The sequence below is a fragment of the Pelecanus crispus genome, chromosome 6, assembly GCF_030463565.1.
Source record: "Pelecanus crispus isolate bPelCri1 chromosome 6, bPelCri1.pri, whole genome shotgun sequence".
In the NCBI taxonomy this organism is placed as follows: domain Eukaryota; kingdom Metazoa; phylum Chordata; class Aves; order Pelecaniformes; family Pelecanidae; genus Pelecanus; species Pelecanus crispus.
Genome location: NC_134648.1, coordinates 22,419,674 through 22,431,821, shown reverse-complemented (window position 1 = coordinate 22,431,821; position 12,148 = coordinate 22,419,674). Strand labels below are relative to the sequence as shown.

The 12,148-nt window shown below is 37.1% G+C and overlaps 1 protein-coding gene across 5 annotated transcripts in view; it reads left to right on the top strand.

The window, feature by feature from the left end:
* The window catches only part of CPT1A (carnitine palmitoyltransferase 1A), a 46,923-nt gene extending 40,024 nt beyond the window's left edge, over positions 1-6,899 (top strand). For all 5 annotated transcript variants that reach the window (XM_075711757.1, XM_075711756.1, XM_075711754.1 and 2 more), the window contains 3 exons: positions 655-759; positions 2,787-2,879; positions 4,439-6,899. In XM_075711757.1, coding sequence (XP_075567872.1) covers positions 655-759; positions 2,787-2,879; positions 4,439-4,573 — 333 coding nt within the window. In that variant the 3' untranslated portion in view covers positions 4,574-6,899. The remainder of the gene's footprint in view (positions 1-654; positions 760-2,786; positions 2,880-4,438) is intronic.
* Positions 6,900-12,148: the final 5,249 nt, after the last annotated feature.

The window sequence follows — 12,148 nt, the reverse complement described above, 5'->3', positions numbered from 1 at the left end:
TACTCCTGATACAAGCCAGGATGCTGTTGGCCTTCTTGGCCAGCTGGGCACACTGCTGGCTCATGTTCAGCTGGTTGTCAATCAGCACCCCCAGTTCCTTTTCCACCGGGCAGCTTTCCAGCCGCTCTTCCCCAAGCCTGTAGCGTTGCATGGGATTGTTTTTACCGAAGTACAGGACCTGGCACTTGGCCTTCTTAAACCCCATACAGTTGGCCTCGGCCCATCAGTCCAGCCTGTCCAGATCCCTCTGCAGAGCCTTTCTACCCTCCAGCAGATCAACCCTCCTGCCCAGTTTGGTGTCATCTGCAAACTTACTGAGGGCACACTCATCCAGATCATTGATAAAGATGTTAAACAAGACTGCCCCCAAAACTGAGCCCTGGGGAGCACTGCTTGTAACTAGTTGCCAACTGGGTTTAACTCTGTTCACCACAACTCTCTGGGCCTCATATGTTAATGGTCTGCATATCAGGACAAGTTTAGCTGTTTCTTTTAACCTTCTTAATTGTTCATTCCATTGAAATGGGAACTGGAGTTATCCTTAATATTGCTTTAGTGAGTGCTTTCTAACTTATCTTGACTAGTTTTTGAGAAAGTTGCATGTTCTTAAATAGCGTGTTATACTTGTTTCAATCTCTTTCATATTAAATAAAGGTTTTGTCAGAGCCTTGGAGGCTGTCAACGAGTCAGACACCGCAGCAACACATTGATCTAAAGAAGAACCCTGAGATGTTATCCTGTGGTGGAGGATTTGGACCAGTATGTTTGCTAAATACAAGTACCCCTTTAAAAACAGTTTTATTCTGAGATGTTTAGACTGGCATATTCAAATCTGTAATACCTTAATGTTGCACATCAAAGGTGCAACAGATGCTTTTAAATGCATGTGTTTAATGTGGATGTCCTCAGAAAAATCTGCATCACCTTTTTATGATATTCCAATATGAGAATGGATTATTCTTAAGGAAATAAACAGTTATCAAATGTGGTACAGAGCTCCATGGCAGAGAGATCTGATGAAGTGAGGACTTTTATCACATTACCTATGCCCAGAGCTTCTGTATATCAGGCTATTATTACAATGACAAATGCTTTATTACTTAAACTAGATTTTAAGGTTGGGATTTGTAAAAGTAATTATACTTGATTCATTCTTCGTATTTGTTGATTAATTAAAAAAATGTGTTAATGCTTTCCTCCAAATTAAGCTACTCACATTGTTCTGCTTGCCCTCCTAAGTGTGAATAGTGGCTAAGTCAAGAATAAAAACACATTCTACAGCTTCTGTAGACTTTCAAGAAACTAGTGTATTGTTAGAGATTTTACAAGCTTCTGACTTGCTGTAGTATTTTACTGGGTTTTGAGCATGGCCATTGATGATGACAATGTTGTTAAGAAGATTTGTTAAGTAGACTTCATGGGGTTATAGACTAGATTAATCTGTTTTCAAAAAGCATTTCTACTGAAAGAACAATGAGAGGGATCACAGGACTGCTCTTTGCCACACAGAAATTAGGATGACAAGTACAGTGTATTTTGGCTAGTTTGTCAAGCTGGAAGTTGGTTTTATTTATTTATTTATTCATGTTTCTGATACAGCTTTCAGTAGTTCTTGAAGTTGGAATGAGTTTAAATTGCAGTGCCAAGGAAGCCTAGCTATTGCAATGATGCTCATTCATGAGAAATTGGCTTGTTCCAGCAGATTATAAAGTCAGCATTTAGAATCCCCAAAAAGGTGTGGTCTGGCAATAAAATAGGTTATTGGCTGCAGGAATTTCTAACACTTTTTTCCTTGTGTTTTTGCTAATGCTACATTAACTACTCCCTACTTACTATGTCTTCATTCCTTTAATTTCCTTCCTTCAGTTGTCTGCCTTTTCTTATAACCCTGCTTTCATTTCCCTTCATTTCTTGTATCCTTACAAAAACCGTGCTTTGGTTTGCTGAAGTAGCCCAGAGATTCAGTACACCAGGCTTTCCATGTGTGTGTATTGCTGGTTGATTTTCGCTTTTTTTTTTTTTTAAAAGTGTTCTGTAGAATATAGCCTGGTAGCACTAATGGAAAGAAGACTATCAGGCTGCTTAGTGGCAGTGGCAGCAAAAAACTTGAAGGCTGTGATTCTTTGAGTTAGGATAAAGAGAAAGGAGGGTGGCAGCAGGATAGTCTGTGTTTACTAGGCATACTTTAAATATAATATCAGACTGAAACTTGGGTCAGTTAATGCTGCTAATGATGAAATTGGACCAGGGCTCTGCTCCTGATACAGGTGTTCAGAATCATATCTTTGCTGTAGAGCTGGATGACTTTGCCTTTGGGCAAGTTTTCGTAAAACAAGGCTTGTATACTGTGTATTTATATACTGTATTTGTTTACATCTGCAGAGTGATCCCATGAAACAGGATGTTTAGGTATACAGCTGAACTATTTTATTCCTTTCTACTTCAGCACTGAAACTGTATAGCTGCTTAGGACCAGACCTTGATAGGAGAAGGTGTTTGAACAAATATTCTATTTCAAAATACTAAAGCTGGGAAATATTACAGACATATATTCAGAAAATGCTAATTCCCTGCACTTCAGGTGAGACTAGAACTGTTTCCCTGAGTGCAATCAATCTTCAGAAATGATGCAATAAATGTGGAAGCTTAATTTTTGCTTGAGGAGAAGTTGCAACTGATTTTTAAAAAATGTACAATAAGAATTGTGTAATTATGTGTAAGATAACTTAGAAATGGAAGGAAAAAATAAGTTTAGAACTTGTTTTTTCTCTTCTTTCTTCCCCTAGGTGGCTGATGATGGTTATGGTGTTTCTTATATTATCTTGGATGAAAATTCTATCCATTTCCATGTCTCCAGCAAAATATCTTGTTCTGAGACGGTAAGGGTCAGTCCTTTCCTATGGTTTAAGAAATCTGTTCTGATATCTGCTTATAAAATTGTTCTACTCATTGTCTAAAAATATTTAATAGGACTTGCAACATACAGTTATAATGTGTTTCTTCTTTCTCAACATATGCTGGTTTTTTTTTTTTTTAATCTCCACTTCTATAAATTTAATAGCTTTATGAACCAAGGAAACCATATTCTATTTCACTTATGCTTTCAAGCATAAGGAAAGCATGTGGCCCAAGATCATATTTACACATGTGTAGTTCCCTGGAACTCATGTAAAATGCCTCATATCTGTCCCATAGGCAGCAAGATGGGTGTCTCCTGATTTTTGTTATTGCAGTTCTGCTTTGATTTTTCTGTGGCTGCAGTTGTAAAGACAGAGTAAAATGTATGCTTCCTATTTTTTAAATCTTCTTGGTTTAAATCGTACTGAAAGAAGCTGGTCCACAAGTTGTAATCTGTGCTTGAGAAACACAATTAATCAAAAATTTATTTGAATAACACCTCTTATTAGAATGTAGTAGATGTCATCTATTCAGTATCCCGCTGTTGCAGAGGCCTGCTTTGAGTAAGCTTCAATTCCTCCTTCCCCTTTAGATTTTTATGACTTTGATAAACATGCTGAGTTTGTTCAGGATTACATAGCTGAACTAGTTTTCCTCTTTTGACCTGAACTTGTCCGAGAGATCTTGGTGCCTTTGGTTAATCATTAAAGATTAGGAAATACAACTTTGTTTTTTCATGGTTCAAATTGTTCTTCAGATGCCTGTTAGCTTGTACTTTAAATTCCCCTGTATTTTTCACTGATTAGTCAAGTCCAAGGTCCATACAGAAAAGGCAGCATTTCATGTGCATGGCCTTTGTAGTGGGCCCTGTAATGTAGCGAATAATTTATATTTGCAAATAATTTATATTTGTATTCTTAATTTCTTCCTTGTACCATTCATCTGACACTTAGAATAAACAGAACAAGTTCATAGTTTGTTTACACTTAGATAATTATTATTTTAGTTTTTAATACTTATGTAACTTTTCAATGGCAAATGATTCAGGATTCTGATAGGAACTCAAATACAAAATGTTTTTGTGCTCTTTCAGTACTTCTGGGTTACTAGTCATACACTTTCTGAACATTCTTTTGTTTTCTGAAAATTAGCTTCTGCAAAATCTTGTATAAAAAACCCAATACTGAAACCCAGCTATTTTAAAGTAACAGAAAGCTATAGATGCATCTGATTTCAAAAGGAGTGATGTCAGTTCTGTCTGTAGGAAAGTAAATGCATAATGAAGAACTTATTAGTCAGTAATAGCATAAATCTAGATTAATTTGTATAGCATTAAAATTTTTGTGGCTTACTCTTTATTTAATACTTCTAATTACTTTAAATACTTTGTACTTTACCCGTTTTATGGTAAAATACATGCCCTAATTCCGTAAGCTTCAAAATTACAAAATGTTAAAAGGTTCCTTCTTTTGCCTAAAAGATAACTGTTGATTGACAGTACAAGTCTTTAGTTTTGTTTTTTGTTTGTTTGTTTTTAAAGGATTCTCATCGTTTTGGGAAAAACATCCAAAAAGCAATGGTTGACATCATGGGTTTATTTAACCTTAGTAAAAACTGTACTGGTGCCAAGCAATCTCCTGTTGTTGGGATGAGGACTTTTCTGAACAGTGAATGAGAGCAAGGTTTGTCAAGCAGTAGCTGGCAAAGAAACTGAGTCAACATCTTCTTGATCACCTATGAAAACCTTAGCAGTGTATCGAATGTTTCTTTTTTTTTTTCTTTTTTTTTAGTAGTTTGGAACTTCCAGAGTTTATTTCCACAAAGGATGAGTTTTGAATTCTTGCATGTTTCTAGGGATGAAGCATAGTATCATTGCATGAAGTCATGTATATTCTAACTCCTGCAGTTTTCTTTTAATTTGTATACACTTGCTCTTTTTTTACTTAAAATTAGTCTACTTGTATTCCAGAATCAAAGGGATAAAACACACCATCTTAAATTGTAAGACAAGTTTGATTTGCTGTGTGTTAATAGCAGAATGTTCTTCAATGTATCTGCTGCTTTATGTCAATGAATGACAAAACTTGTGGCTGTTTACCTTCATTGGGGTTTTTTGGTTTGTTTTTAAAGGTAATTTCTGTAAAACATTTTAAGAAAAAATCCCTGATATAACACAGAGTAACATACCAAGTTGTAGAAATTTTATGGTTTTTGGAAAAACAAAACATTGGGTAGTAAAATGTGTTGCCTAATTAGCAGATATCACATTTTTCTTATTACTTACAAGCATGTCTGCCACATTGTTGATTTTATTTCCACGTAAATAAATGGACCTGTGTGCTTGTTCATGTGAGTGCCTTAGAAAAAGAAAGATCCTAAACCCAGGAAAAAAGCTTATTCTGGGAGTTGGTTTTACATTGTCTTAGTGGTGAAGGAGGTGAAGTAGTAGTAATGCAGATCTAGTTTTCAAATTATAAGTTAGGTTGATGTGGCAAAAGTAGACTTGAATATGTTGCCGTATGGTGCAGTTAGGTTTAAAGCTCTAATGAAATGCTCCCATCTTAAATGGCAAAGATCAGTCCCTATGAAATGCAGGAGTAGCTTTGTTTCAGAGCTACAGATACTCGTGTTTATTTTGGTGAATGGTATTGGTGGTCATTTGAGATGAGATGCAACCTGTTGGATAGTCTACAAAGCAAGGCTGCCTGTAGAGGCTCATCAGTTGTAGTTTGCTTGCTTTCAGCCTGGAAGGACCACTGCTACATTGCCAACCATCTGCATGAGAAGGGCAAACTATTAAAGCTGTGGAAAATAGCTCCAGAATGGGAAAATCCTGGCCTTCTCAAACCCCTTCTGGGAGACGCTCTTGGTAAAGCACAGTTTCTGAAGGACACAAGGAGGGAGGGGAAAGCTGTTTCACTCAAAGAGAAACATAATGTTTCCAAGTGCAGAAATAAAATGGCTACTACAAAATGCAGTAACTTTGTGCGTGATACTTCTCTTCCCCAGGCTTTTATAGGTGTGGTTACTTTTTGCATCCTGCAATGCAGTAAAGTGTACATGTTAGTGCAACAATTTGTTGGTTTTTTGGATTTTTTTTGGTTTTTTTTTAAATGTAAAGTACATGGTGTTTAGTAATACAGTGAATGCTGCTCTAGAGCTATGCTGATTTTAAAAGGCCTTTGGTGTTGATATAAAACTTCTATTAGACTTTGAATGTTTTCTGGTCAGTATTTCTAACTTTCTATGCCTCTTCATGATTTTGTTTCCTCTGATCTACCTATTAAAACACCTGTGTATGTATGTTTGAGGTGGGAAGCCTCAAAGATCACAGATGTATACTTAAGCAAATGGATGCTTACATAAATGTAGGAACCTTCACAGGAATTGGCCAAAGACACTCATTATTTGATTAGGTACAGTGTGTGGGAAAGGACACTTTGAAATAAGGCTTACTGCAGCTGGCAGACCTGCAGAAGTAATGCACTGTTTAATTATTTTTTCTTATTCCCCACTGACCAATCTGTGCTTAAATTAATATTAGGCCATATTAGCTTATTAGCTTGTAGGATTTTCTTTTTTAAAAAAAAAGTTTAGATTTGACTCTCAGGTTTTAAATGTTTCAAGTCTAATTGTAGTTAGTGCTGTTATCAATGCAATTTCACATTCTTAGAGAGTAAGTATAATTGGCACAGAAAGCTGTTTTTTATTGTAAATGTTTTAAACATTTTGTGGTGTTAAATGTATCTTTTTTTTTTTTTAATTTGGGATAGATCATAATTCCTAAACAGATAAGATTTTATTTCATTTTCTTTAAAATGTCAACAGCATGTAAATAAAATATGCTTTTTGGATGTAAATCTCAGAAATCCACAGTGAATGTAGGTTATTAATAAATAATTAATTTAAATCTTGATGTTCAGTATTGTGTACATGCAGTAAAACTGCTTGCTTTTTTGCTCAAAAGCCATAGGAATGTAACTGAAATTACCTAGATTTGAATGAACCTTCTAGTACAGTGTACTTTACAATAAAGTAAAATGTTCATAGTCCAGAAAAAGTATTAACTTGTTACTAAAACCTTGAATCTCTTATTCTCAGTTAGTGATTTAAGAACTCAACTACCAAACAACAACAAACAACCCTCCCCCCCACTGCCCCCCACCACATAGTTTTGTGTTATAGACCATTTTCAGTCATTTAGTTTGCTGCTTTTCTGGGTGTTGCAGCCTTTGCTACATGAAAGAACACAGTGATTTCCATTTCACACTTAATCTCTTAGACACTGTTAGTTCCTAGTTGTATTTCAAACATCTCCCACCAAGGCTGGATACTGAAGTTGTAAACTGAGATGTTCAATCTGAACAGAAATGCTGCATGGAAACTTTCTAGGCACAGAAAATACTAATTTTTTTTTTGTTTTGTTTTTTTTTCCCTCTCTTCCCTTTGTCTGTTTTTAAGGGTAGCAAGTATAAGATTCATCTTATACTCAGAAAATGTTGCTGTAGTTGCACATGATGCATGGGATTAATCAGCTCCAGCTGAGATTAATGAACTCCTATTGGAAAGTACTAGAATTAAAAACTTAGCTGTTAGATGAAACCTTTGAGAGGGGAGGAGAAAGCATGGGGTTTCTTTGTTTTGTTTTGTTCTGTTTTTCTCTAACTTTCATGGCTGCAGACCTGGGGCCAGCGGGGTGGAAGTTTGTAACTGAAAGTGTAAGGAAAAATTGATTCTGGTTTCTTCTTGGATTAATTGTATGGCATCTTGTGGAGGAAAGGTGGCTTTAAGTTGTTATGGGTGTTTTTAGTTGCTGTGGTTTTTCTTTAATACAAAAAATTTACTAAAAATGAAGACATTAATACACAAAGTGAAAAACTCAGGTTCAATTTCTGTTTTTAAGGAAACCATGTTTTATCTTAAATGGCCATAGGTAGTGGCCTGGTAGGTTTGGAGTGTTTTCTAAACTCTGAAATCTTTATGGCACTGGGGTGACAATTCCAAGATTTACGTAGTGAGTTGTAGAAAGGGCTCTAAAAGCAGAAGCTGGAAGCCAGTTATTTCACAGAATCACAGAATGGTTGATGTTGGAAAGGACCTCTGGAGGCCATCTGGTCCAACCAGATGGTTGCCCAGGACCATGTCCAGATGGCTTTTTAATATGTCCAAGGGTGGAGACTCCACAACCTCCCTGGGCAACCTGTGCCAGTGCTTGGTCACCCACACAGTGAAAAAGTGTTTCTTGATGTTCAGAGGGAAACACCTGTGTTTCAGTTTGTGCCCTTGCCTCTTGTCCTGTCACTAGGCATCATGGAAAAGAGCTCCAATCTTCCTTGCACCCACCCTTCCACTTTATATCTCTAGGCTAAACAGTCCCAGCTCTCTCAGCCTTTCCTCATAGGAGAAATGCTCCAGTCCCTTTGTCATCTTCATGGCCCTTTGTTAGACTCTCACCAGTATGTCCATGTCTCTCTCGTACTGGGGACCCCAGCATGGGACACAGTAGTCCAGGTGTGGCCTTACCAGTGCTGAGTAGCACTCTTCTACATGGATTATAACAACCTTTTACTCAGTACTAAAGTCCTGGTTAATCTTTGACTCCTTGTAATGTGAAATAATTTCCAAGGGAAATTATACTTTAAATGCAAAACAAACAAAACACCCAACCTAATTCGCAGGCCCTGTGGGCTCTCACGGCTGCCTCTGCGGAGGGCGAGAGTCGCCCGCGCCTGGGGACGGGGGCGGGACGGGGTGGGGCAGGCTCGGCTCGGCTCGAACCGGCGCTCTGGCGCATGCCCAGCCCCCGTTAACGTTCTGGCGCGCGGTCGTCACTCGCTACTTACTGAAGGGTGGTGCCGCCTGTGGGAGGAGGTGAATTGCTTGGATGAAGGGGAAGAGATATGCCCTCTGCTGAGGGCCCGGCGTGGAGGTGGGGTCTGTCCCTTTCCCTTCTGCCCTGGAAACCAGCCTAGTGATGTGGGGGGAGGGAGGAGGACAGCCGGAGCTTCTGGGCAGGGACTCTCTGCCTCGAGGAGCAACCTTGAGAGGTGCCCCAGCTCAAGGGGAGATCACTGCCATAGAGCCTAGCAGTCAGAGCTCAAAGAGGGCTCACTTAGGCTGTCATATTTATAAGATAAAGTGGTTGGCTTGTAGTCAAATTACATGTGATAGGAGAAGTATGCATGAGGCTCCTTGTACCCATGACTTTGTTCCTGGAAAAATGAATCTTAGAAAAGCCACCTGCTCTTCATGTGTTAATCGCATGGTCAGTGTTCCAAGCTCATATGCATTGATGCTCTCTCACTTGGCTCCTTTGTGGGTTCTCAGAGAACAGATAAGAACCAGAGGACTCCTTGGCCTGGCTGTGGCTCAGGCCTTTACCTCCTTTGGACCCTGTACCAAAATACTGCTAGTTTGGTTAAGAGGTTGAGTGCATCCGTCACAACTACTGAAGTGAAGTAGCAAAATTCTGATTTAAGTGTGAATGCTGTTAATGTGTTTAAAAATTACAAAGAATGTGTCCTTATGGTAAAAGCAGCTTGTTTGTGTTGGCATGGTGGCCTGTATTTTCTGAAAGTTAGGTCCAATTCAGAACCCCAACAACCTCTTCCAGCATTATGTTTTTAAGTTTCACAGTTACATGTTAATTGGGTTAATCTTCAGTATTATATATACATGTTGTTTGGTTAAGAGTATTTTGTTCACTTCTAGATAGAAAACTATTCAGAAGAATACTGAAATAGAAAATCTAATTATCTTCAACGAAAAAAATAAATATGAACCAGCTGACAGTTTGTCCATGATTATGGAGAATCAGATATTGCTTGATATAAGATCAGTAATAGACAGTGGCCTTGTAACTGAAGTATTTAGTCAAAATAGTCCTGTTAGTTCTGAAGACTTTAATCTGGGAACTGCAGTAATTAATAATCCCTTTGAAGAAGGATTGCTGTCTAGTGAAGACAATAATTTATGCACTGCAAATGTGGGAGAGACTTTGTTAGATCACTTCAAGTATCCACATACCATTGAAAATCAAAATACAATAGTAAAAGTTGAAGTACATCAGCACAGAAGCAACAGCTGTGATGATGAAGATCTTGAAAAATACAAGGAATTAAATCTTCCGGAAGAAGCTAAACATATGTCTTCTCCTTATCTGCCTTCAAATGGTGTCCACTTTCTTTCTTCTGTAGCAACACAGCATAAAAATTGCAGTCTTCCAACTTCAAGGATTTTCTTTCCAGAAGGAACAGTCAATCAAAATGTCAGAATGATACCAGTAAGATTAAGTGAAATAGGAATTTTTATATATTCATGCTTATTTGTGACTTAAATGTGGGAATTGCCACATTAAAACTTCTATGGGATCCACATAACATTTAAAGTTATGACATAAATTTTATACTAGAACAAATTTAGTAAATACAGAAATTTGTTTTATATTGCCAGAAATAGCATGCAGTGTGAACTTGTAGTTCTGACTCCTGTTCTTTTTTGTCCATGTTATGCACCGTATTTTTAAATGGCTGGGTAGTCATTTTGCTCATTAAAAAAGTCTTACCATGTGACAAATATACCCACTTTGGTTTTATATATTACTGTCTGTATTAGCAACTGTTAGATAATTGTGCAAAGTACAAATAGGTTATTAACTTTTTTCTTTAGTTCCACAGATGACACTTGTAATCTTAAAATTTATAGTCCAAATGAGTTAAAAAGTAATTTATTTGCAGCAGTAAACTGTAGCTGTATTGTTAAATCTCCATGGGGAAAGTAGTTTTGTAAGAGAGGGAGGTTTTCCATTGCTTACCCCATTTGCCAGTGTTTCTGTATAGTTTGAAGTTACATTTTCTATGTTGGATCAATTACTATCTAGAAGGGTACACAGCATAAAACTTCTTGTGATGCTCACAGGACCAAATCCGTCTACTTAATGCAGGCTATTCATATGTAGGATACTTATGTGTCCTTGAATCTTTGTTTATGGCTGTAGAATATCATCTGAACAAATCTCCAAATTCTAAGTTTACACTGTGGCTGCTTCTAGAGGGGCACTGAGGTTTCCTCTGAGAAGCTATCTTGAAAGAATTAAGCACACCAGTTGACATTTTTTTCCACGTAAATATTTTGACAAACAGTGCTTTTCTCAGATTAAAAGATCAAAAGCATTAAAAAAAAATCCCCAAACTCATAAAAATCACTTGGTTGAAAATGAGGTCTGATTTTTCCTTGCAGTATCCCACTGAGGTGCCAGGCTGAAGCCAGGTGGCAGCTGCAGGGCTGTCTATGCAGGAAACCCCCTACCACAGAAATCATTGGTGACACTACCCAGCCCAGTGTGTTTCCCAGTGGCATTTCATCCTGAGATGCTTGAGGTCTACCATGACAGTTATCTGATGTGTTTTGGTTTTCTTTCTGATTTCAGGTTATGGTTCTAGTTTAAAAGTATCTCTGGCTTGGGAGGTTGTATATGCACATGTTCAATATTATCAGCAGTTCCTTAATAATCAAGACCTTCAATCTTTTGAACTGTTAATAAGATCGAAAAGACTGATGGAAGCCTCTAGAAAATAGATTTGATTAAGGCATAACAGTTGCTTTCTTCAAAGTCGAGTTGAAGCTAGTGAAAATTTGTTATTCTCTGTACAAGGAGTTAAAAATAAGATTTGGAAAAAATCTTTCTGACCAGCTCTCTTCCTAGTATCCTTACAGTTTATCACGCTAAATCTGCATGTTTCCTTAATTTGCCCTGTTTCTTGAAGGTATTAGAACAAAATTCTAATCAGGTTATAAATAATTTTATTGAAATAAAGCTGATTGGTTGTTTCTACGCTGCTTACTTACTCCCCTAAACTACTGTCTATATTAAGAGGAAGCACAGCACACAGAGATAGAGAGCAAATTGTCTGGTTTGAACAATCTCAATTCTAATTTGAAACTCGAAAATAATTGGTTTCTGTCTTTGTTCCATTTTCTGTTCATTTGGTTTGTTTTTGAAAATACAAATGTAGGTATGAAGTATGATGCTATTATAGTTGTAAATGCATTAGATCTGAACCATAACTATATATTGAGCAGAAAAAGAAATAATATTCAATTCAAATATAACAGATCTGGTAATGCTGAATAGGCTGCAGCATTTATGTGCTTAATTATGTCAAGAAAATGCAAATAACTTCCAATTTTCAAGGTCACTAAGTCAGTTTTTTGTTTATTCATTTGGCTTTTAAAAAATTAATAATGCATA